The following is a 23,497-nucleotide window of genomic DNA, read 5'->3' as shown; positions in this document are numbered from 1 at the left end:
TCACCTTTGACCAGGACAAAAGGAGCCGCCCCGCCATTATGCACCACGTTCTGCACAGCTTTTCTCGCCACAGCCCGAGGAGCCCGAGGAGACGCCAGGCAAGGGGCCAGAGGCCTCTGCTTGCTGCCCAGGCCTCAGTGAGTAGTGCTTGCTCTGTCGTCCCACTCCTGCCAGGTGACAGATACTGTGGATAGGCGCCTGCCTGTCCACAGACGTGACCGGTGCTTTTGTGGGGGCAGGACCAAGAAGTCTCCAATGAAGACCTTGGTTCAAGGCCTGGTTCTCTGCTTTAATGCCTGCTGGGTGTCCCCAGCTGGCAGATTCTGTGGTGGTCACAAGGCTGCCCGTCCACGGGGCCTCAGCATTCTGGGCCTGCCCTTTCCTCTGACACTCACCCCAAAGGGCCCAAAGCCTCCATCCCGCACACTCCACAGAGCCCAGCAACTTACTCAAGATTTCATGTAGATGCTTAGGGTTTAAAAGAAAAAAAAATCCAGCTGGGGGAAGTGTGGAAGGCGGGGGCAAAATAGCTGAAGGGGATTAAGAGGTAGAAACCTCCAGTTATAAAACAAGCCACAGGGATGTAATATACAGCTCAAGAAATATGGTCAGTAATGTGATAACTTTTTATGGGGACAGGTGGTTATTAGACTTATGCTAGTGATAGTTTTTTTTTTAAGATTTTTAAAAATTTTATTTATTTATTTATTTTTGGCTGTGTTGGGTCTTCATTGCTACATGCGGATTTCTCTAGTTGCAGTGAGTGGGGGCTGCTCTTCGTTGCGGTGCACGGGCTTCTTATTGTGGTGGCTTCTCTTGTTGCGGAGCACGGGGCTGTAGGTGCATGGGCTTCAGTAGTTGCGGTGCGTGGGCTCAGCAGTTGTGGCTTGCGGGTTCTAGAGCGCAGGCTCAGTAGTTGTGGTGCATGGGCTTAGTTGCTCCGCGGCATATGGGATCTTCCTGGACCAGGGCTTGAACCCACATCCCCTGCATTGGCAGGCGGATTCTTAACCACTGTACCACCAGGGAAGCCCTGGTGATGGTTTCTTAATGTAGGCAAAGCTCAAATTATGCAGTACACCTGAAACTGACATAATGTATGTCAACTATATTTCAATTAAAAAAAAGACATCCAGCTCAGTCTTTGCCTTTAAGCCAGAACAATGTTATTACTAGTATTAATGTGGGTCTAAATCATTTTGTGCTTTGTTTGCTCCTCCCGGTCTGTTTATTTTTCTCCCTTTGTCACTCTTTTCTTTTCTACCTGTTTGGAGCTTAAATGCTATCTGTTAGTTCGGGATTTCCCTCGACACCCAGGCTGCCAACAGTCTGCCTGTGCCCTCGTGCTCTGACTCTTGCTCCCATTAGTTGTCCATTGTGCTCACTTCTTGTCTGTTTGCTGTTCTCTTTCCCCTTCTCCTCATACATTCACACTAAGGGTACAGCAGCCTTTTACTTAACCTCTGGGTAGCACAGGGTTAGGGGGGACTCAAGTTGCTGAGCTTCTTAGAGCCGCCCTGAGAGTTTTCTCCCTGCCCACATCCCCCCTTAGGTCCTAGCTTCTTTGGTCCTCTCTGGCTCCAGGTCTCCCTCCAGAGTCCCACCCCCACCTCTCACCAGCCTGGACCACCTACCTGCTCTCCCGCCATCACTATCCCTCCCTTGCCCGTTTCTCTCCTTGGATGTCTCCCTATCTGAACTCTGTGGTTAAATCTGCTTACTGGTTCCCTCTCTCCCTTTAAGCTCCACAAGGGTGTCCCATGCACCACTGTACCCCAGGGTCTGGGGCACAGAGCAGTGAAGACCAGGAGAGAGCGGGTGGGTGGATGGTGGCAGCTGAGTCTGCAGGGGAAGCACCCACCTGTCAATCCCAGTGGGACTGGTGCAGTGAAGAGGAAGAGAGGTCTCCTGGGATCCCACCCCACCCAGGTGCAGGGGCACAGACTGCCCACCCTCTGGGTCCCAGAGAAAAAAACAGACTCAGGGGAGCAAGCAGAGTAACGTACTAACATTTTTAATACAGTCTGATCAGATCAACTCACATCACAGGGTCAACCTTGGCTTGCTCACGTGTGATACGACTGAGGTGTATGATGTCCCCACCTGCCAGCTCTCCTGCCTTCCAACAGCACTGAAACCCCCTCCCTCCCTGACCAGACTGGCATTTTTAAAATTTTGCATAAAACTATTTCTTCCATAGACTCCAAACAATCAACTAGCCAAGTTAATTATGGTACATCTAAACAAAGTTTAATCCTAAACCCTAACGTGTGACTGCGGTTTACAAAGAGCTCTGTATCACCTGGGATAGCTTTCAGTAGCAATTCACTACAACTGGTCCTAAAAAATAATAACAATAATAATAATAATTAGAGAATTAAAACCCAACAGCAAGTTGAATGGTTAAAATCACCTAAGAACTGAAATTTGGGGTAGGAGTGTCCTCGATTGCTAAGCTTGTCCTAGTGGCAAAATGCTAGCCTTCAAGCAGGGCTCAGAAAGGTTTGGGGCCCTCCGGGTCAAAGGTCAAGCTCAGGGGGCTCTCAGAGGACACTCACCCCATGGTCCACGGGATGCTGTAGGCTTCCAGCTTCCTTAAAAACAGTTGGGCATCAGCATTGTGTAAGTGGGCGGAGACCCTACTGTGGTATCTTTTGAGGGAGATGAGAAGGGGGAATGAGGGATTAGAGAAGGGGCAGGGGACCAAAATCACCGAGGTCCCAGAATGCTGTCAGGTGCAGGTGTGGAATTGGGGTCACTAAGCCTGAGCACCAGGAGCTCCAGCTTCCGCCTGTTAGAGAAACCAGCCCTGGTGTTGCCTTGGAGGCCTGTGTAGTGTTTTCTGCCCTCATCCCATACCGGGTCTCACAGATATTTCTGCCGAGTATCAGATGAGAATCTATTTCTAAAGACCATTGGGGGTTAGGGGTGGGTGACAGGGCTGGAGGGGGAGTTAAAAACGAATAAAAATCTCTCAGCTACAGAACCCAAAGACACCACTTCCCTCCGCATTCACAGCATTTCTCAGCGGTCCCCGGTGGCCGTTTCTGCGGGGACGCAGCATCTGCCTCACTTGCCCTCAGGCCCCATGGGCTGCTGGTCGACCTCAGGATCTACCAGAGATGATGCAAACGCCGACTGAACAATCTGAAACCCAAAGGACTCAAGGAGAGACATGTTCTGCTGGGGAGAGAAAGGCGAGCCAAGGGCAGGGCCCAGGTCCCCCAGAGGGCCCCCGAGGGCCCGGACATGCACCTTCTGGATGTGTTTGTTCAAGTAGGACTTGGAGCGGAAGAAGCTCCCGCACTCGGGGCAGGGGTACTTCTTCTCCCCGTCAGACTCCATTTTGTTTTTGGGGACCGCCATGTCACAGGAGAAGGATCCATTGGTGCTCTGTTTCTCGGGCGTCTTCAGGTCGCTGGCATCCGAGAGGTCACCGTAAGAGTCGGAGCTCTCAATCGGATCCTGATGTGAGCATTTCTGGCCTTCTAGGAGGAAACAGAACACAGAGGAGCGGTGAGGCCAGGCTATGAGGATGCCCCCTCGGAGGGGTCGCCAGGGGCCAGCTCACAGGCTCGTGGAGGGCAGCCGATGGCCAGCCACCGCCCAGCAGAACCCACAGAGGTTCAGCTGGTCAGTCAGGGAGCCTGGCGTGCCTACAGGGGTGAGACAGCAGGGCCTGGGGCTGCCAGCCTCCCTCGCCGCGGACTCTTCATGCAGGCGCACGTGTACTGCTCACCACCATCTCGGCCTGCTTCAAGGAAGGGTATGGAGAGGGGACCGCCTCTGTCTCCACCCAGGACAACCCAAGACCCCCAGCTCCTAGGTGCTCTCTTGGGTGCCTCTGAGGGTAAAACAGCTGTTGTGATGATGCTGAGCAGGTACGCCAGTGGCCTCACCTCTGCACCAGACTGGCTGCACCCTAGCAAGCCAGAACCAGAGCCGCGGGCTCCTCAACCCAGGCAGACCCTATCGACGGCTGAGTCAGAGCCAGTCCTTTTCCCAACGCTGCAAACACAAGCCCTGCCCTCACTGCCTCTGCCTGCCAGAAGCCTTCCAGGCCAAGTTGCCAAAGCACACAGCTTAGAAGGAACTAAACAACTCAATCGGCCAGCTGTCCCTACGCAGGGCCCAGAACAAGGTGGTCCTCGAGACAGCCCTCACTGATCTGCCTTGCCCGGCCCACACGTGAAGCCTCCACAATGAGCTCCTTCCTGCCTGGGTTCAGAGCGCCATGCCGGGAAGGGAAGTCTGTGATGGGAGCGTGGAGCATGCCATCTTTGCCATCTGCCAAGCCCCTGGCGTCATCCCCAAGGCAACAACGACTTGAAAAACCACAGAACAACCCGAATCAACAAGTGGAGGTGGGGCCTAGGGAGCTCTACGCAAACCAACTCAGAGTCGGCACCATGCATCTCACAAACGCGGCCAGAGGCTCTCCAGAAAGGGCTGGTCACAGCAACCAACCACCCCTACCGAGGGGGAAGCCAGACCTTGGCTCCCTCTGCCCACAGGGTCAAAGGAGAAGAAAGCATTCAGCCACAGCTCCACGCCATCCTTAAAGGGCCACAGGCAATGGACAGGCCCAGAGGCTCATCATGCAGGGCTCCTCTTCCTGCCCTGGGCCCGGGGCGTCCCTGCAGGGCTCTGGACGTGGGGGCTGGCCAGGAGCGAGGAGGGTGCTGGGGAAGAGGAGGCGGGGGCTGGATCTCGGCAGGGCCCTAAAGCCTCACTCACCGCCCTGGAGTGAGATTCCCCACTGTGACTTTTGTCCTGGAGGCCACTGCCACTCAGATCTCAAGCCTCCTTGAGGCGGCCAGCAAGCCGGCAGCCTTCACGCCTCCCCACGCCCGGCCCAGCGCCCCCACAACACAGCCTGCGCAGAGAAGCAAAGTGCAGAGCAAGGGGTCGCTTGCCTTTGTTGCCATAGGTCCTGGCGCAGTGGAACGCTGCTCCCCCATTCGGGATGGGCTCCTGGTGCCTGGAGACCTGGGGAAGGGGAACACCGTGGTGGGTTTTAACATGGACCTTTAAGTAGGAGGCAGAGGAGAAACCTAAACAAGACAAAAGGAGATGAGATCCCGCAGCCGGCACACAGACACCTCTCTGCTTCCCCCACGCCTCTCCTCTGGCCGCACTGGCTAGCACTCCTAGAAGGGGCCCCTCCTTGGCTCAAAGGCGCTGCAACCACAGGAGCCACCTGGCTCAGGAGGGAGGGTGGCACTGTCCTTGAGTCGGCTTCTCTGCAGAGCCCGCTCTGCAAGGCTGTGGAGGCTGCCTGGAGGGATGGCCTGAGATCCCACTCTGGCCAGGGCCAGAGGCCAACTACCTCGGCTCGCTTGGCACCTCAGTAACAAGTGGTCTGAACGGATGGTCCACAGTCCCAGACCAGCTACAGGGACCACGGCTAGAAATGCTGTTGGGAAAGTACATGGGGCTCCAGGGCAGCCACGGGACTCCAGCCGGCAGAACACGGCTGAACACGTGTGAAGGCAAACCATCTGCGCAAGAAGCCAGACGGAGGCAAGATGAAATCCCAAAGAAATGCCTCCAGGAGTCCCCCTTCTTCTACCTGTTAAGACATGCTCTATTTTGCAAACTTTCTCACCTTCAGAATAACTGGGTTTAGTAACTGTTTAGACCTTTTGAAGAACAATGAAAATAGGAAGTTATGTTAAAGGGGGTGTGCAGTCATCTCTTATTCACAGTGGTCTTCTTGGTTCGGTTTTGGAGGATCCAACAGGTTCACTTAAGGAAGAAGAAATAGGCACAATCCTTGTCTTTATTTGGGGGGAGGGGCAATCCAACCTTCTGGGATCTGCTCCAGACCCACCCAGATGCTCCAGTCAGTTTGAGCCTCGAGATGCCTCGGGCTGGGAAGAGTGATCTCGGGCCAATTTCCACAGCAGCCACGAGTCTGAGGAGATGGAACCAGGTGGGCCAGTCAAAGGATTTCCACTTGGGTTTCCGCAGGAAGGAGCTGGGACATCAAATCCTCCCACAGTCAAGGATCCAAAAGTGCCTTCGGCAGGAACCAAAACTTTTCGGCAAAAGGCCCACTTGGGGCGCTATGCCTAGATGGTGTCCCTTTAGTCCACTCCAGATGCAGCTGACACATCCTCGGGTCCTTTCTTTTTTTTTTTTTTTTTTTTTCTTTTTTTTTTCTCGGGTCCTTTCATTCCCTCGTTAAATTACAGTCACGGGGTAGCAGTGGGATCCACTACTAATGGGCCAGAGGCTGGAGAGTACTGTGTAATGTCTGCACAAGACTTGTTCGAAAAAAGTCTGAATTGGCCTGGGCTTTCAAATGCTACTGGAACTACAATAAAGGTCACCTTCAGGGAGTGACAGAGGTGTGCAGGCCCAGCGCACCGCATGCATCGCTCTGTGCTTTGCAGCCATATGTACAGCTGCTAAATGGCAGAGCCTGGACTCTAACCCCAGGACCATGTGCCACCACGTGGTCCTTCACCACTGGGCTGACTCTCTAATAGTCTCTGTGTCTTGGTCCCGGCCCTAGAAACATCCCTTCAACTTTTGCAGTAGGCTCCATTATCACCATTTACATTCCTGTATTTCTCTGCCATGTTGGTGGATTAGAATGAAAGCTGCGGGTAGACAGGCTGCCATGTGGGAATCTTATTCAACAAACATCCCCCCGATGGTAGCAGCTGGTGGTTCTGGAGGGAAATGGGGGGCTGGGTGAATCTTCCTTCCTTTCCTGACAAAGAAGACCCTCCTGGACCAGATGCTGCTGTCCTGCCCTGCCTAGTAGAGCACGATGTCCTGCGCTGTGACCAAGTGGTCTGCCTGGGCCAAGCAGGGGACAGACTGACTTACGAGGGTCCCATATAAACACTCCTCGGAGGGAGGCTGTGGTCAGGAAGGAGCAGATGAGACTCACAGGACAGAGGATCTCAGCCCTGCCCCATGGATGGCGCTGCAGCCCTGGCAACCAACAGAAATATCATGACTTTCCAACTGATGCGATGATACCACTTTAGAAGGGAATTTTTTTCTTTGTTTTTTAATCCCTTGCGGGGCCCTCTGAACTGGTTTGAAGCTCTCTCCACAGGGCAGGGCCACTGCAATCAAGAGGGACGGTAAAGGAGGGAAGGAGCACCAGGAACTATTATGTTTACTCCTTGTGGGAAGAGCTGTGCTGGGGAACACAGCAGATGCTCAATGAAAACTCACTGTTTTCTCCCGAAAAATGGTCTGGGGGCCACGTGGCAGGGTCCCCTTGACGCTGCCCCAGCTGCAGACTACTTACTATCTATAGCAAAACCACATGGCGGGTGGTAGGCGTGGATCCACAGTTGCCACCTAAAGCCCAGAATTTAAACACAGAGCAGCTCAGCAGCCAAGTTTTGGGGTAAAACAGAAGCCGAGTTTCTGTGAACGTATCTCTGAAGCCAGACACATTTGGCCAGAATTCTAAACTCACCTGCCTGTTCACCACTGATTAACCAAGAACCAAAGAGGAAGCTTTCTACAAGCATCAGAGTGATGGGGACACTGAGCACACACGTGACTCCACCACCACCGACGGGCCACCCTCTCTCACGCTCCAGATACGGAGAATATGCTACCACGAGGCTACTGCTTCTCCACTGCATTTTCTTGCCTGGTGTGCTGTAATTCACACTCTGGAAGCAAACCCTCCTTGGCAGCTTCCACATCTGTGCAGGGGTCAGGGACGGCCTTCTTCTTGTCCACACCTTGGTGGGGCTGTGCCCAACTGAGCCGTGCTGGAGGGGGGGCACCAAGTAGGCTTGGGTCAGCTCAGTCCAGGGGACGGCAGGCTGTCTGCGTCTACCACTGGCGCTTGCCTCTGGCTGGAGAGAAGGCTTTCTCTACCCTTTAAGCAGATATTTGAGTGCAAGTGTTGTCTCGGTCAAAGACCGATTTCCAATACGCTTTCCCGCTTCCTCCCTCACACCAGTACATACACATCTACATAAAGACCCTGCTACAGAAACTTAAAAAGAAGGGAAATCGTGGCAATCTACCAAGTCCTTCCCACTGTTCAACTCAACTGATTTCCTCAACTTGAACGTCGGAAACAGGCTTTTGTAACCATCATACTCCTCCCACTGCAAGTTATCTTCTCTGCAGATGGGATGGTCTACGTCCTGATATGTCTCCAGGACAAAGACAAGGTCATCTGTCTCCAGTGTGGGGCTGGACCACCGGCTGCATCTCCTCTCTCCCGTTCTTCACAGGCAAGAGTTGTTTGCGTGGCTGAAAGTAGGCAGATGGATGGGTGGTTAAGCTGATTGCTTAAGAACTGCTGGGACTGGAGGATCTCAGGGCACCTGGAAATTCATCTGATCCTGTCTCACCCGCTAACCGGCTGGCTGAACGTTAGCCTTTGCTTGAACCCTTGTAGAGAGAACATCCATTTATTCCTACAGCTCCTCCTGTAGTCACAGCCTTGAAAGGACGGCCCAGAGCGTCCTGCATTCTGATTCCAGTGTCTCAGTGTCTTTGGCGATCTATCCTCTTCCTGGAAAAACTGCCTTCCCCTTCCTCTTCTTTTTTGGAGGGGAAGGGAGGCATCTTTTCCCATTTCTGCAGAAGAAATGAGTCCAGAGGTAGAATCCTGCTCCTTCTCTTCTGATGAAGAGCAAAATTGTTTTCTCTTCCTTCTGAGGATCCAGGGTGGTTTAGACTAGAGCCCTCTTCTGTCTTCTTGGAGGAATGGGACTTTCTGCTCCAACTCTGGGAGCAGAAAAACCCAAAGCTGGGTTTTTCTGTTTTAGCTTTTGGGGTTTTTTTTTTTTTTTTTTTTGGCCACGCGGCTTGTGGGATCCTATTTCCCTGAGCAGGGACTGAACCCAGGCCCTAGGCAGCGAGAGCGCAGAGTCCTAACCACTGGGCTGACAGGGAATTCCCCCAAAGCTGTTTTGCTTACGACCCAGATCTCGCGTTGGCTTTTCTGAGGAAAGGTGGGCTCTGGTTCTACTCTCCAGGCACCCCCACCCTGGCCACATGGCCTGTGGCTGCTGCCCAAGTCCTCTTTACCAGCCCAGGGAAAACAAATCCTGATGTACAATAGTTGTGGGCTTTGCCACATCAGCTGTCTCCTAACTGGGTCGACGTTCCCTGCTATTCCCGGCTGCTCGCAGCTTTTCTTTCCTCCTGAGTGGGGCCCACAGGGGCTGTGGCCCTGGGTCCCCCACTCAGCTCCCTGCCACTTTGTAATCCAGGCTTTATCTCTGTTTCCTCATTGGCGTCCTCCTCCGCCCTAACTGGTTTACCGCCTCTGGTCTCTGACCCCAACTCTCAGGCTGAGAACTTCAACCCTGAAACCCCGACAGTACGCCCGCTGACAGCACCGTCGCAGCAGGTCTCGAGTTAGTTGGGGGCGCGGCCAGGAAGCCACGGGATGAAGCAAGACAAGGAACCATCTCTTCCTAGAGCTGGGCAGCCACAGCCTGATAGCTCTTTCCACACACAGCCCCACTGCCAGCTCCCCGGAGGAAGCTCCTGCCAGAAAGGGCTCTATTGACATATCAGAAAATAGGACAGATGCTTAAGCAGCTTTTCTGACCACCTCCCTGCTTCCACAGCAGGTTTCCTGGTGGTACAAACGTTGACATCGAATGGCCTTCAAGGCAAACCCCAGGTGTGCAGTCCCCGGGAGGAACCCAGCTCAGGGCACCAAGAGAACACCCAGCCACTCAGCAGGCTCCCTCCACCAGCAACCTCAGGGCATGTGGAGATAGCACAGGACGCAAAGTTTCCAGCCAAGGACTGCAGGAGGGCTGCACCTGGTCCAAAGCAGAGTGTCAGCGAGCTGTGTCTTTCCTGACAGTTACAAAGTGTAAGGAGGGCCTCCCAAGTGTGCTGCTGCTTGCAGGGTTCAGAGAACTTTCACCTACCTTGTCTCCTGGGATCCTCACAGCAGCCCTGTGAGGTGGGCAAGGGGGATGTTCTCAACCCCATTTAGAGGTGAAGAGACTGAGCCTTCGAGAGGGGAAGGGAGAGTTCAAGGTCACACAGGAGGGTGAGGTGGGAGGGGCCAGCTAAACCCTGGGTCCCCTGCCTCCTGGCTTAGTGTTCAATCCACTAAGCCACACTCAAGACTTCCAGAAGTGTTGCGACAAGAGTGTCCCAGGAGACAGGACTCTCCAGCCACGTCCCCACCTGGCCAAAGCAAGCGCACCATGCAGAAGCATCCTCACGCTCACCAGACAGCTGCCCCAACTCCTTCAGCAGATAAGGCGCAGCCTCCTCCACTGACGCTGCTTGCAAAACACGAACCTCAGCCCTTCTAGCAGCCAACGAGCCCTGGCAGAAGCTCAGGGACAGGACAGACTTCATCCAACACAACACCAGGGCCACAGATGCCACCTAGGCCAACCTCAGCCGCAAGCATGCTGCCCTGCTCAGAGCACCTGCCACTTTCCGCTCTCGTCAAGGCCACAATCTACCTGGGCCTGGGCTCTTCCGACCATTTGTGCTAGAGAGTTTCGGCCCTTGTACATCTCCAGACTCGACGTCCTTACCTGGCTGCTGACTTTCACGTGCCAGTGGATCAGCCAGCAAAGCTCTTGAGCAGGACCCCTCATTCTCCCACCTCTTGGGGCCTAATGACTCCCACCAACCTCAGTAGTTCAGCGCATCCATCCTGCCCCCTGGGCAGCAGGTGTGTCATGGGCCCAAGCCTGGGAACAACACTCTCTGCTGTTCTCACTTGCTGAGCTCCTGGCAACTCCTGTTCCAAGCACCCCAGGTTTCTTGGAAAGGAAAGGGTGACAAACAGCTGGCTGGGGGATAAGGTGTTTATCGCTCAGTGGGAAGGGAGGGAGGGCTGGCCGTGCAGAGTGGAGCCTGAAGCAGGGTGGTCAGACACCCCCCGGCCTCCCACATGGGCTCAGGCCCATCCCCTGGACATGAGGGAGTAGCAGGGAGATTACCTCGGTTACAGATACTGCAGAAGTTGCTGGGCCCCTCGCTGTGCTTCTTCAGGTGGTCTGCCATGTACGCTGCCCTCAAGTACTTCCCGCATACCTGGCAGGGCACCTTGTCTTCGTGACAGGCCAGGTGGGAGCGCAGACGGTCTCGGGTGGCAAAAGAAGCATTGCAGGTCTGAGGGCAGAAAGGAAAACGGGGTGAGGTAAAAGCTGGCGTCCACACCTGACTCCCTACCGAGCACACTGTGGCACAAAGCCATTTCCGGCCAACACAGGGACTCGCTGTGTAAGAGAACTTCAGAATGCGGCCAGGCTTCCTCCCCAGATGCCAAGTAAGCCGCTCCTACTCCCCATGGTCTTCCCCACAGGACCCCTGAGCTAGGATGACTGGTTCCCACTGGCCCCCAACATGCACATTACATGGCAGGCTGAGTTCTGCAAAACAAAAGAGCTAGGGGCTTTTCATTCTTAAACATTTAAGAACTGATGTTTGTTGCATTGGCTGTAAGTGAATTTACAGAAGAGCTATTGGCATATAAACGGAACAGTCTTCACCTTCTCCACCCTGGGTTTCCCCTGGTTACTTTATACAAAGAATCCAATTTACTCACTTTATTCAAAAGCGACATTAATCGTGGCCACAGGGAAATGGAAAGGAAAGGCAGGACAGAACACAGAGATTACTCTTCATAATATCCGTGTGCGTTTGTATTGAGAAAGCAGCCCATAAAGTGACAGTGTCAATTTTGCGAATGTGAAAATTAGCAGAGAGTGAGGGCCGGAGGCTCCGGGGGCATCTGTGGAACCCCAGTGCTGGTGCCAACAAGGATGGCACCACCCTGCACTGACCAGTGCCCCCCACTGTGCCAGGCAGGCCCCAGACTTCACCTTCAGAGCCCTTCGTCGCATGCAGTGCATCCTCACGGTGGCCCTCGAGGCAGGCCGTGCTCTCACCCCACCGGCCAGGAGCTGCAGTCAGTACCACACCCTGGGAAGGCAGCCCCGGGTCCCCTGACTCGGTCTCAGTCCTGGGTCTACCCCCAACATCTCTCCCCCAGCCCGGGCCTGCATGGCTGCCCAGCCTTGGAGGTCACGGAATGTCGGGAAAGCCCTCAGGAGAGTTGAATCTGGTGACCTTCACTATTTTGGATCCACGGACATGTCTCAGGAGTTCTAGTCAAGGTTGACTCATTTCTTTTCTCTGTACCTGTGTTTACCATTTTAGAGCCACAAGAGAAAGCAACATTCACCTTTAATTGCATCACAGACCAAACGTTAACCCACTGAAGACCCGCTACCCCGTTAACTGGCTAGAATGGGGGTGTTCCTGCGGCTCCACTGAACAGAAACAGATCCTGAGACCTTAAGGTAAGCGTCTGAACACTGTCACCATGTACAACGTCTATCTATTGCTTTACTGTACAATCAGAGCGAGAAACAAATGCATTCGATGCTGTGGAGGTAGTAGACACCGTGGTTGCTACCCCAACCCCAAATGTCTGCATCAGGACCAGCTGAGCTCTTCTTAGTCGTTATCTTTTGAATAAATGTTACGCATTCGAATAGAACAATTTATGCTAACAAAATACAGTTGACCCTTGAACAGTTTTCCAGGGTTTGAACTGAATGAGTCCACTTATATGCGAATCTTTTTCAACAGTAAATACTATGGTAGGTGGTACACCATCTGCAGTTTGCTGAACCCGCAGATGTGGAACCGCGGACATGGAAGAATCACATACACAGAGGGCCGACACTAAGTTGTATGTGTATTTTTGACTGCTCGGAGGGTCGACGCCCCTAACCTCCGTGTTGTTCAAGGGTCAAGTGTACTGCTTTCATGTTTTATATATTGAGTTTATTCATCTGACAAATGAGGGAGCTAAGTTTAGAGAGTAATTTGCACAAAGCACAGGGCTCAGCTACTAGAGAAAGCAACACCCTGCCACTGCCGGGCCAGTGCCCTCCCGATCCTCCTGGCCACCCTGGGGTATTCCCCTCCTCCCCGATTTACAGCCGGGCAGACAGAGGTCCTGAGAGGACTCGGGGCAGCTGGACTGAGAACCAGCCCCTGAGCATGTGTTCTTACCACCTCCAGCCTCAGCAGAGGTAGCTTCTGGTAAAAGGTGTGGGTAGTTTTTATCAGTGTACTTGGTAGCCAGGGCTGTCCTGATAGAGGTGACAGGTTCTGTGCAGGGAAACTTGAGCACTTAGGTGACTCAGAAAGCACCATGGGTGCTTGGTCTCATGGCCACAGGTGGGCCCCCCGGCAGGGACCTTGTGACCCAATCATAGGCCACAGTGGGTGGAAAACTGAATCTTTCCCCAGCCCCACCAGACTGTAAACCAGAGTAAGGGGTGCCGTGAACATCTGCGGGAGATAGGGGTGCACCTGTCGATTTATCTGGGGACGGGAGCCGGCTTGGCCAGACAGTGACTTGAGGACCACCGCCACAATGGCGAGAGGCAGTGTGGTCTACACCGCAGAACTCAAAGGAGCCAACCATGGACCAGGTGTTACGAAAATGCAGCTGAAAGCACACATTCAGGATCCCACCTTCTGTGGCCCCTGGGAGAGGGTGCCACTAGAGGGATGTGAAAGAGATGCCTTGTTTCTCTTGCCAACTTTCTTTTGGGATGTGTCCCTTAAAGCACTGCCTGTCATACTTTGCTAACGAAAGATAATGGACAGCCAGACTTCAATTATCCACAAGTGGATTATCCATTTGGGGGATTAGCTAAGCAAAATTAAAGCTGCAGACCAGGCTGAGTTCTCCCACCCTGTCCTCCATTGATTATCTCTCAAGGAATGAAAGCAAACTTTAGCCTGAGCAAACATAATTAGGAATGTAAATCTGCTGCTGGGAAAACAAAACAAAACGAAACACAAATGCAACAAAAACTATCACTGTGTTACAAAGCCAAGCTGAAATGGTGGTTGGCTTCTCTGTGCCAGGATTGACCCTTTGTGGCTGGAGTACCCAAGGCTTTCTGAACTGTGAAAGTGCCCAAGTCCGAGTCTAGGCCTGCCAGAAGTTCAGACAACACCAAACATAAAAGGCCTGGTCACTTAACCCAGGAGAGAAAGGAGAGAAAGGCTGAGGAGAGAGATGGATCTCAAAGAAGGGGGTGCCCGGAACCTCCATGCTGGGGCCACTCAAGAGAAAAACACTTCCTGTCCTGGAGGCAGGGAGAAGGCAGAGGGACCCTGACAGGATCAGCACCCCAATCGATCGCCGGTGGTGCTGGGAACGGCCGCCTCGCCCCCAGCCCTGCGCACAGGCAGCCTGCTATTGCTGGAGGCGCACCTGCCAGGTCCTGGCCCAGCCCCCAGAGAGGTTCATCACCACTCAACACTGAGCCCCAGCCAGGCTCCCTTCCCTCCCTGCCAGTTTCTCCCCGTCCCAGACTTCCGAATGCTTTTCTTCCCAAGGGTTGAACAGCTCAGGAATGGGGCCTCAGTGGTACCAGGGGCACCGGTGCACACCTACTCTTGGTGGCCTTTGAGCCTGGCAGCCTCAGGGGGTATCTTAAGTAGTCTTTTCCATAGCCTTGGAAAAGTCTGAGGGCAATGCATGTGGGCTTAGCACCATGGGCCTTGCTGTCATACCCTTGCTGTCACACCCTTCTTCTCAAGGGTGTCAGCTCCCTTATTCCCATTTCAATTCCTAATGAGTCATCCCTCCAGCCCAAACCTCCCAACCAGCCCCCAAGAAGTGGGGCCACTGGGAGCAATGGGAGAGGTCTGAGCTGTTCTAGCCTCTCGGCTTCAGGCTGAACTCCATCTGGGGTCAGTGTCCCAGCCCACAGCACTCACAGATCGAGCAGCATTGGGACATCTGGGCCATTTAAGCACACTGAGGCCAAACCCCAAGGAGACTTGCGTGTCACTGCCAAGCCTGAGCCCCCATGCGCCCACGTTCGGAGGGCCTTTCCCCTCAAGCTGTGGCACCCGTCTCTGTAACTGGCCCCTACTGTCTCCTCTGTTGCATCAGGAGGGACCGAGAGGTATGGCCCATGCCCAACTCTGCCAGGGGCTAAAGGAACCAACTCCCAGAGAGCTGTCTCTTCACCTCTGATACTTTCAGCAGACACACCATGCAAAACAGATGCCCCGGCTGTTTAACAAAGCCCAGGCACACCTGGCCAGCCAGCTCAGAGCCTGAGAGGCAGCACGTCTTCACCTGCACCTGCCAGGTCACTGTTAGGGGAGTTCTGGCTGTGGGGCTGGAGGCAGGGCCAGCAGGCTTGTGAGAGTGTGTGTCGGAGGGGCAGGGCAGGAGCAGGCTCATACACCAAGGGACAGTGATGTCAGTGTTATGACACAGACCAAGGACAAAACACACAAAGCCTCAAACGTTAGAATGAAAACTTTTATCATCACTCCTATTATCCCCGCAGAGCCCGCGGGGACTGAAGGGCACACCACTGGGATCCGACGGAGGTCTACATCTGCTTTATCAGCACCCAAAGCCATATATTGGGATGACCCAATGTAAAGCTACTGGTTAATCTAGTTCCTGAGCAGACCTGCTAATAAACCTCAAAACCACAAAAGTCTAATTCACAAGCCAAAAATGAAAGCGGACCTGTGTGAGTGGGAAGGGACGAGGGCAGCACGGTTGGCCCAGTTGGAGTTGCGCCGGAGTCTCCTCTCCTCTGGAGGAGGATTCACTCCCAGGGTGGGGGGAGGGGTGGCCAGGCCCCATTCTAGAAACCCCTTAGGGGAGGTGATGCCAGGGGAGGGGAAGCATGTAAGCCAGTGGCTTAGTTCCTAGGAAAGCATCAACCTCCAGGCAAGGTCAGACACCCAGGGGTACCATCTGCTAAAGAGGGAAAACAAGCCAAGAGAGCCCAGAAAGAAACGTGGAGACCATGGGGAGGACCCAGGAAGGAGCCCTTTGCTACCCCTATTTGGGGTCCTTGAGCTGGGAAAGAGTCCAAGTCACCCAGGGAGGAGCTGGGCATGGTGGGCAGGGACCACTCTGCTGGCCTCTCCCAAAAGCAGGGGGCTCAGACCACTGCCACTGCCGTTCCCCTCCACAGAAAACCCTCTCGGGAGGCCCCGGCTAGCCCACAGGCCACTGGGTAAAGGCCCGGCTGCCCTCTGGGGCAGTCCAACCCTGCCTCAGATAGCCCGGCGGGGCTGGGCAGAAGAGAGCGTTGCTGGAGGGTGCCGGGCCCAGGTTTTCGAGGGCTGGGAAGGATTTTTTTAGAGAAAGGGAAAAGGCGGTGTCAGGAACCGAATGGGACGACCTCCACAAAGCAGGCTGGGCAAAGTCCCATGATGGCAGGTCGCTAGGAAGAGATTCCAGGGGCGGCAGGCCGCTGCTGCTCCCAACCCACACCTGGAAAAAGGGCAGAGAGTGCAGGTTACCCCCCCAGGCCACCGGGCATGCCCCCACTGCCCTCTGGGCTCCTCCTACTCTGCTGGGCTGCTCAGCACACTACCTGGGAGAGTCAGAATGTGCTCCCTGATGAGAGACAGAGGGAGAGGAGGCAGCGAGGCACAGGCGCATCCCAGCAGGCCCACCCCCGGTCTCCTGGCCGTCTGGGAACACCACCCCACCTGGCCCCTGGGGGCTCTCTGCCCCACCTACAGCACGTCCGTCCATCCCTCCCTATTATCGGTCTCCCCAGACCCTCCTCCTTGCCACCAACAGGATAAAGAGAAGCAGGTCACCCCATCAGACGTTGCAGTAAACACCCCACAACTCTGTTTCCCACTCAGATGGTAGGAACTTGGCCCAGGAAAGGGGGTACGACCAAGGAGAAGATAGAAGTGTGTTTTCCACCCACACAGGAATGCTCAGTGGCCAGGAGAGGAAGCTCAATTTTCTGGGCATCACAGAGCCCCCAGATACTGTTCAAGCAGACAAACCAAGGGTGAGAATCTTGCCCAGCCTCCCCTACCTACTGCTACACAAAGAGCTCTCAAGGACAGGAAACCACCTCGCTTTCCAGTTCTCAGAAGCCCTTGGCTGTGTGCACACGTGGCTCAGGATGGGTTAAGCAGGTGCCAGTGATCGCACCACTCCCTGCCTCCTTCACCCCCACCCCTGCGGCCTGGTGCTCTGAGCTGAGGGGACCCAGAAGCAGCTCCAACTCAGGTCAGGCTGCTGGGCATACAAGGGGAAGAGTTGTTGGCTGGACCACCAGGAGCCCTTAAGAAGCCATTCCCACCCCACGGTGGCCCCTGCAAACTGCTGGGAACCAGAAGCCGTACCCAGTGGGGTGCCAGTGCCCCCAGGACGACACTTGTCCAATGTGGCCCACCATCCAAGGAGCTGGCAAACGCCAGGAGAGGAAAGCCAAGCAACAGAGCAAAGACAGAGACGGGTTGGGAACCAGGACCCAGCGACCAGGAAGGAGGGGACATCAGCAGTGGGAGGGAGGGGGCTGGGGGAGAACAAAGGAGAAGAGCAGACAGACGGTGGGGGGACAGAGGGGGAGGTGTGCACAGCGGTGGTCAGTCAGCCAGCCCAGCACGCACAGCAGCTGGCTCATGGCCGTAGCTGTGAGGACAGCAGCATTCTCTTTCAGCCCATCTCTGCCCCGGCCCAGCCCCTACCTGACACTTGTGAGGCCGCTCAGAAGTGTGCACCTGCTTGATATGTCCGTTCAAGTGATCAGGCCTAGAAAAGAGAACCAAAAGAGACTTTAAAACAAGACCTTAAGAAAGGGGGCTACAAGCTTGGCCAGACCCCTGCCCCGACAAGGCTGGAGAGGACTCCCTCACCCCACCCCAGCATGACAAAGAAAAGTCACCACCCAGCTCTGGCTCCTGAGGCCCAGGCCTCTCTGCCCTGGATTTCTCTAGAGGGGGAAGGGGAGTGAGCATTTGTCTCTGACCTTGCCTACCCGCCTCCCCCCACCAGAAACTCAATGATTTCTAGGACCCAAGGAGGGGACTTTAGAATGAGACTGGGCTGCCTTGCTGCAGCCTTTCCGGGAGGGGGTATGTGTGATTCATTGTCCAGACTAAAGCCCCGTAGAAACTCAGCATTCCCCTCCCCCAGCCTCTCCCACCACAGCAGCCAATGAATGCCACCCGGATGGAATTCAGTCCCCAGAGGCCAAGGGATGAAGCCTTAAGCCCCCAGCTGGGCTGGTAAACCAGATGCCCGACAGAGCAGGTGGGCAGGGGCTGCCTGACCGGTAAGACTGGTTCCTGCTTGGGGCCCCTCTGAGGGAGTTTTCCATCCCTACGTTCATACACACAAGGCCCTCAGTACCCAGGCAAGTTAAAACGAGCCTTTTATTCTGAATATTCTCTTAAGAGGAAAAACAACCCTCTGCTTGCAGACAAGTCTTCAGTTCCTTATCAGGCTCACTAAAAAGTCAATCTAAAACGACATCCTGCCCTCCTTCCTCTCTGTCCAGTGAACATAAAGGGGATCTGTGGGTTCAGGTGGGCTCTGGAGCCACAAGGTCAGAGCAGATCAAAGGCTTTGCTGTTCAGAAGAGACTCTGGGTGCCCAGCTCTGTGCCCCGTGATCCCGGGGCTGTGAGAGGCAAGGCCGGAGTCTACTGACCCAGGATTGCCAGTGCTGTGCGGGGGGACATGGAGGCATGGGAGCGTACGGAGTCCCAGATGCACTTGTTTCGGTCCCTCCCCCGGCGGCCATTCAAGCGGGGAAAGTCGCTGGAGGAGCCTGGCCTCCCGCCCCCAGAGGGGGCCCCTCGTCTGGTGCCGGAAACACAAAGGGAGCCCAGGGAGAAGAATGGTGAGGCCCGGTGGCTGCGGCCTGAGGAATCCGGCCCCTTCCCACAGGCCCCAAGGAAGAGAGATGGTAGGGCACGCCTAGTGCCAGAGAACTTCCCTGAGGGAAGAGAAAGCAGTTCTTGGCCACATCATCTCAAAATCAGGGCCGTTAAAACACTCTCCCCAAACCTGACATGGCCCTGCAAGGTCAAGTGAGCCCCCTGCAAGTCTCACACCCCCAGCTCTTGGAGAGGAGCTAGTCCATGAGTTAGGAATAGGACAAGTCATGGGGAATGGGCACCATTCCTCACCTGGAGAAGCCTTTCCCACAGCTCTGGCAGATGTAGGGCTTGCCCACGGACCCATCGTGGGACCGCACGTGGTAGGACATGCGATCTTTCCTCTTGAACCGCAGCCCACACACGGGGCAGGAATAGGGCTTCTCCCCCGAGTGGGACAGCTTGTGCCGATTGAGATGGTACACATCACGAAAGATCTTGCCGCAGATCTCGCAGGCCACCTGCTTCCTGGTCCGGCTCCTCTTTCGGGGGCCGTCGGGGTCCTCAGAGATGGGTAGCCCATTCTCACCCAGCCTCGGAGGAGGAAGGTCGATGTAGCCCAGCTGGAGGCTGGTGACACCATGCTGGGCCTCGTGCTGCCGGAGCCGGTTGGCATCAGTGAACACCTTCCCACACAGGCCACATGGAAGGATGCCTGCCTCCCTCAGGCCCCCTGGGGACCCGAACATTGAGTCCAGTAGGTTGGCCTTCCTTGGGCGGCCCCGGCCTCGCTTGCCAGTCAGGGGAGGGGCACTGGATGCCACATTGGGGAATGGGGAAGTCAGCAGTTGGGGGGACAGGGGTCCGGCCACCATGGGCAAGCGGTCCACCCCAGGTAACACAGGCAGGGAGGCTTGGCTCGCAATGGCTGCACCAGCCGCCCGAGCTGCCTCCTCCTCAGGCTGCATGCTGCCTGCGATGCCATTGCTGTTGGCTGCCAAGGCTGCCCCATTGGTCATGTCCAAAGGGAAACCCAAGTCCGAGGTCCCAGGGGGACGAAACAGCATGATGTCAGCCCGGGCAGGGGGCACCAGGATCTGCACATTGGACTGTTTGATGACTTCCTGGCAGATCTCAATGACCGACCTCATCAGCAGAAACTTGGCGGCCGTCATAAGCTCGGGGAAGCTCTCCAGGCGAACCACAATGCGGGAAGTGTAGGCGAAGTCCAGGATGTCCCCGAACACCTTGGAGCTGATGGTGTGCATCTCCAGCTCCCGGCTGCCCCCAGCCCCGCCGCCCGGGGCCGCCGCTGCGCCCCCCACGTCAGCGGGACCCCCGTCCGCAGCTCCGCCGTCGCCCAACTGGGCGCTGAACACCGACTCAAAGTACTCGCTGCAGGCAGCCAGGACCGCGCGGTGCGCTGGGAAGCTCTCGTCGCCCACCCGCAGGAGCACGTCGCAGAAGCGCCCGCCGTTTTTGCGCTGCTGGTTCAGGTTGTGCAGCATCTCCGTGCTATGTCTGCTCACCTGGTAGGTGTAGCAGCCCGACGGGCCGCAGGAAGCGTCGTTCACTCGCTCCATGGCCGCCGCCCCCTCCCCACAAACCGGGCCGCGTCACTTGCCAGCCCCACTCCCTTCCCCTAGGCAGCAAGAAGCGGGGTGCAACGAACGTGTCTACACTCCCCACACGTGCCGGCCCGGGGCTCTGTAGTCTCGCAGGTGCGCGGAGCGCACACACCCCCTGCCCGGATCGGACTGTCTAGACGGCAGGGCACACCACCTCCCACATAGCTGCCCCCACCCCTGCTGGATCGTGCACTCCTCTCTCCTCTCCGCCCGCCCGCCTCCCCTTCTCGGTCTACCTCTGGGGGGTACGCGAGCACAGAGGTGCGCCCCTCCCGCAAACGCGCCTGCCACCTCCCCTCCCGCCCGCCAGGCGGCGCCGGCGCGCAGCCAAGGGGAAGCGCGCGCGCGCGCGCGCAGGGAGGAGGAGGAGGGGTTTGTCGCGCAGGCGCGCGCGCCGCGGTTTTACCCGGGCCCGCTGGGGGCGCGCGCTGCGTCCCCTGCAAAGCGCGAGCCGGGGCGGGGGCGCCGGAGCGGAGGAAACAAAAGGCTAAGGCTAAGGCGGCGGCGGGGCGCGCACCGGGGCGGCAGCGCGGGCCGGGTCCCGGAGCTTGGCGGGCGGAGTCGGTAGCGAAGGCTGGAGCGGGCGGGCGGCGGCAGCGGTAGGGCGGGCCCTTTCCCGGGCCGAGCGAAGGCGGCGGCGGAGCGGCGGCGCTGCGGCCCTGGGCTCCGTGTGTTCGGAGCGGAGGAAAGATGGCAGCGGCTGCACTTCCTCTTGCACTTTCACCCCTGGGGGGAGGAGAAGGAGGGGGCGATACCAACAACACCCCCCCTCCGCTTGCAGAAAAAAAAAAGAAACGGCGAGCTCGGCTTGGGGGGCCCCCGGCGCCCCCGGCCCTGCACGTGCGCACCCGAATCCCTGGCCCGGACCGCCCAGCGCTGCAAACTTTCCACTTTCTTTGTCCCGAGCCCCCCCCCACCCAGCCGAGGATGCACGTCCCCCCTTCCCTATTTATACACCCCCCCCCCGCAGCTCCGCTCCCCCCCGCTTCCTGCCCCCCCTCCCCAGTCCCCTGCTCCGCCAATGCTAGCGCAGACTGAGCCCCCGTCCGGCCCCCGCCTCGCCACCCCGCCCGCGGGGCCGGGGGCTGCAGTCTCAGCCCCCCCGGACCAATGCAAACGAAGCGCCTAGCCAGCAAACCAGCTCCCACTGCCCCTCCCTCCCCGCCAAGAGTGGCGGAGAGCGGACGGGGCGGGGGGTGGGGGGAGACCGAGGGGCGCAGATGTGGGCCCCCCAGCCAGCGATGTGCACCCGTAAGTCGAGCGGGCGTTGGTTACCCTTCGGAGCCCCCCTTCGATGCCCGAAATCCCCAGAAGTCGCCTGCAAGCGCCTCCCCGCTACCAACCCCAGAGAGGGCTCGGGGTCCTGGCTGGGGGCAGGCCGAACCTTCGGAGCTGCTTCTGGACCCCGCTCACTGACTGAACCGAAGGGGCTGCGCGCCCGGGAGAGCTGGGGATACGAGGCCATCGTCCACCCTCTCCCCCAAACCGCCACACGCCAAGCTTTGTGCCCCAGGGAGCGGAAAGTAACCAGCTCGGGGAGGCGACAACATAGAGGCAAGGGCGATGGGAAGGGGCAGGGGTCCCCGCGCACCCCAGGGAAATGGGGGTACTGGACCCTCCAGGGAGCACCCTTTGGCCTCCTGAGGTCGGGAGCATCCCCGGCGCCCGCAGCCCAGCGAGTCGCCGAGCGCTCGGGCCATGAGCCCCGCCGGCGGGCCTGGGCGCTTTGTCCCGGCCGTCCGGTAGATGCTGCCGCGCGCGGGTTGGACACAGAGGTTCATCTGCCTGGGAAGAGCTGGCGGCCGCTGCCAGGCAGCCCAACTTGGAGCCCTGGGCTGCAGGCACCGCGTGTGCGGGCGGGAAGTTCCCACAGTTGCAAAGAGGGAGCGAAGTATGTGTTCCAAACTTTCCACGGTTCCAAACTGAGCGCTTCCATTAAGAAAAGCGGTGTGCGGGGGAAAAGCATTCTGGGTATTAGCATGCAAATGAACGGGCCAGGCTTCCAGCTCCGCTCGGGATTCCCACCGCCGCGCTCCCTGCTTGCGCAGAGCCACGCGTGCCCACGGGTTCCGGGGGTGGCGCCGCGGGAGGACCAGAGTTCGAATTCGACACCTGTGCTCTCTGGTTGAGTGTTTTGGTGACGGTCACTTGGCCTCTCTGAGCCTTAGTTAAACACAGTTTCCTAATATGTAAACCGGGGACAGCAACACCTGTCTCTTGAAGTGGTGAGGTCTGCACAGCACATAATTCTGGGCTGGGTGTCTCTCCTTACACAACTCCGCCCTTCCTAGGTCGTAGTAGTTGCCAAATGCCTGTTGGAGAAAATAAATGATGAAGCTTAGAGGGCTGAGGGAAGTTCCCCGGACCCGGAGCCAGGCGATCTGTGTTCTAAGCCCAAACTAGCTGTGCCACCTCAGGCCAGTGCCCTAACCTCTCTGACCTACAGCTCAGATTCTTTGGTGGATTCGGGGAACCGACAATTTTTGTGTTTGAGAGCAGCCACAAAGAAAGAGGGATCTGGGGCTTCCCTGGTGGCGCAGTGGTTGAGAGTCCGCCTGCCGATGCAGGGGACACGGGTTCGTGCCCCGGTCCGGGAAGATCCCACATGCCGCGGAGCGGCTGGGCCCGTGAGCCATGGCCGCTGAGCCTGCGTGTCCAGAGCCTGTGCTCCGCAACGGGAGAGGCCACAACAGTGAGAGGCCCGCATACCGCAAAAAAAAAGAAAGAAAGAAAGAGGGATCTGATTATTGAGGGCCTACAGTATACACACAGACTCTCTCCAAGGTAAATATATTCCCATTCTACCAATGAAGAAACAGGAAAATGAATGACTTGCCCAAGGCCACACAGATAGTGGTGGAGCCAGAAATCCAACCGGTTAACCCGGATGTGCCCCTTCCTTGCCAGTGGCTTCTGAACCCCCTCAGTGTCTCCACATGAACAAGGAATTGGTTCTCAGTCTGCCGTGCTTAGAAAACAGGGTGCTGAGATGTTCCTCCCAGAGGGGTCATGCTGTGAACGTGGGTTCACAGAGTGCTCTCAGATCACTGATCCACAGTGCTCTGAGGAAAACAGGGAAGATGCACCAGCCCCATTTTGCAGAGAGGAAGCCTGAGGCTCAGGGAGCTTGAGTGATTGGCCTAGGATCCCACCATGAGGAAGTGGCCAGACACAGATCCAGATCCCAGTCCTGACCGCAACTGGGAGCTTTTTCCTGCATGTCACCTTGGCGGTGTAATTGTG

The 23,497-nt window shown here is 56.6% G+C and overlaps 1 protein-coding gene and 1 long non-coding RNA gene across 8 annotated transcripts in view; one reads left to right on the top strand and one right to left on the bottom strand.

The window, feature by feature from the left end:
* Nucleotides 1–15,469, top strand: part of LOC132532389 (uncharacterized) — a 37,646-nt gene extending 22,177 nt beyond the window's left edge. For 2 of the 3 annotated variants that reach the window (XR_009544398.1, XR_009544396.1), the window contains exons 4-5: nucleotides 15–137; nucleotides 12,148–12,507. This is a non-coding gene — a long non-coding RNA (uncharacterized LOC132532389). Of the gene's footprint in view, nucleotides 1–14; nucleotides 138–12,147; nucleotides 12,508–12,582 lie in introns of those variants that run through there. The other variant, XR_009544397.1, reaches the window with a different exon arrangement.
* PATZ1 (POZ/BTB and AT hook containing zinc finger 1) lies at nucleotides 1,999–20,919 on the bottom strand. Of its 5 annotated transcripts, none has more exons than XM_060170852.1 (5): nucleotides 18,939–20,919; nucleotides 17,494–17,557; nucleotides 10,926–11,097; nucleotides 4,917–5,054; nucleotides 1,999–3,488 (listed from the first exon to the last, which is right to left on the bottom strand). In XM_060170852.1, exons 1-5 carry the CDS (start codon nucleotides 20,207–20,209, stop codon nucleotides 3,070–3,072), a joined length of 2,064 nt encoding a protein of 687 aa, XP_060026835.1. In that variant the 5' UTR covers nucleotides 20,210–20,919; the 3' UTR covers nucleotides 1,999–3,069. The 5 variants fall into 5 exon arrangements, with proteins under 5 accessions (XP_060026835.1, XP_060026836.1, XP_060026837.1 ...); XM_060170853.1 differs by having other exon boundaries at nucleotides 1,999–3,485; XM_060170855.1 differs by having other exon boundaries at nucleotides 3,303–3,488; nucleotides 4,917–4,989.
* Between the last annotated feature and the right edge of the window lie 2,578 nt (nucleotides 20,920–23,497).

This window comes from Lagenorhynchus albirostris, chromosome 14, assembly GCF_949774975.1.
Source record: "Lagenorhynchus albirostris chromosome 14, mLagAlb1.1, whole genome shotgun sequence".
NCBI lineage: Eukaryota > Metazoa > Chordata > Mammalia > Artiodactyla > Delphinidae > Lagenorhynchus > Lagenorhynchus albirostris.
This window is presented reverse-complemented; position numbering and strand designations above follow the sequence as displayed.

Bases quoted from the DNA above. Each gene is read 5' to 3' on its own strand.
- PATZ1 (XM_060170852.1), bottom strand. From the start codon at position 20,209: ATGGAGCGAGTGAACGACGCTTCCTGCGGCCCGTCGGGCTGCTACACC. The intron at 5,055-10,925 runs GTAATCTCCCTG...TGTCTTGTTTAG, and splicing joins CTGCAGTATCTGTAACCGAG to GTTTCTCCTCTGCCTCCTAC. The intron at 3,489-4,916 runs GCAAGCGACCCC...GTTTCCTCCTAG, and splicing joins CAGGACCTATGGCAACAAAG to AAGGCCAGAAATGCTCACAT.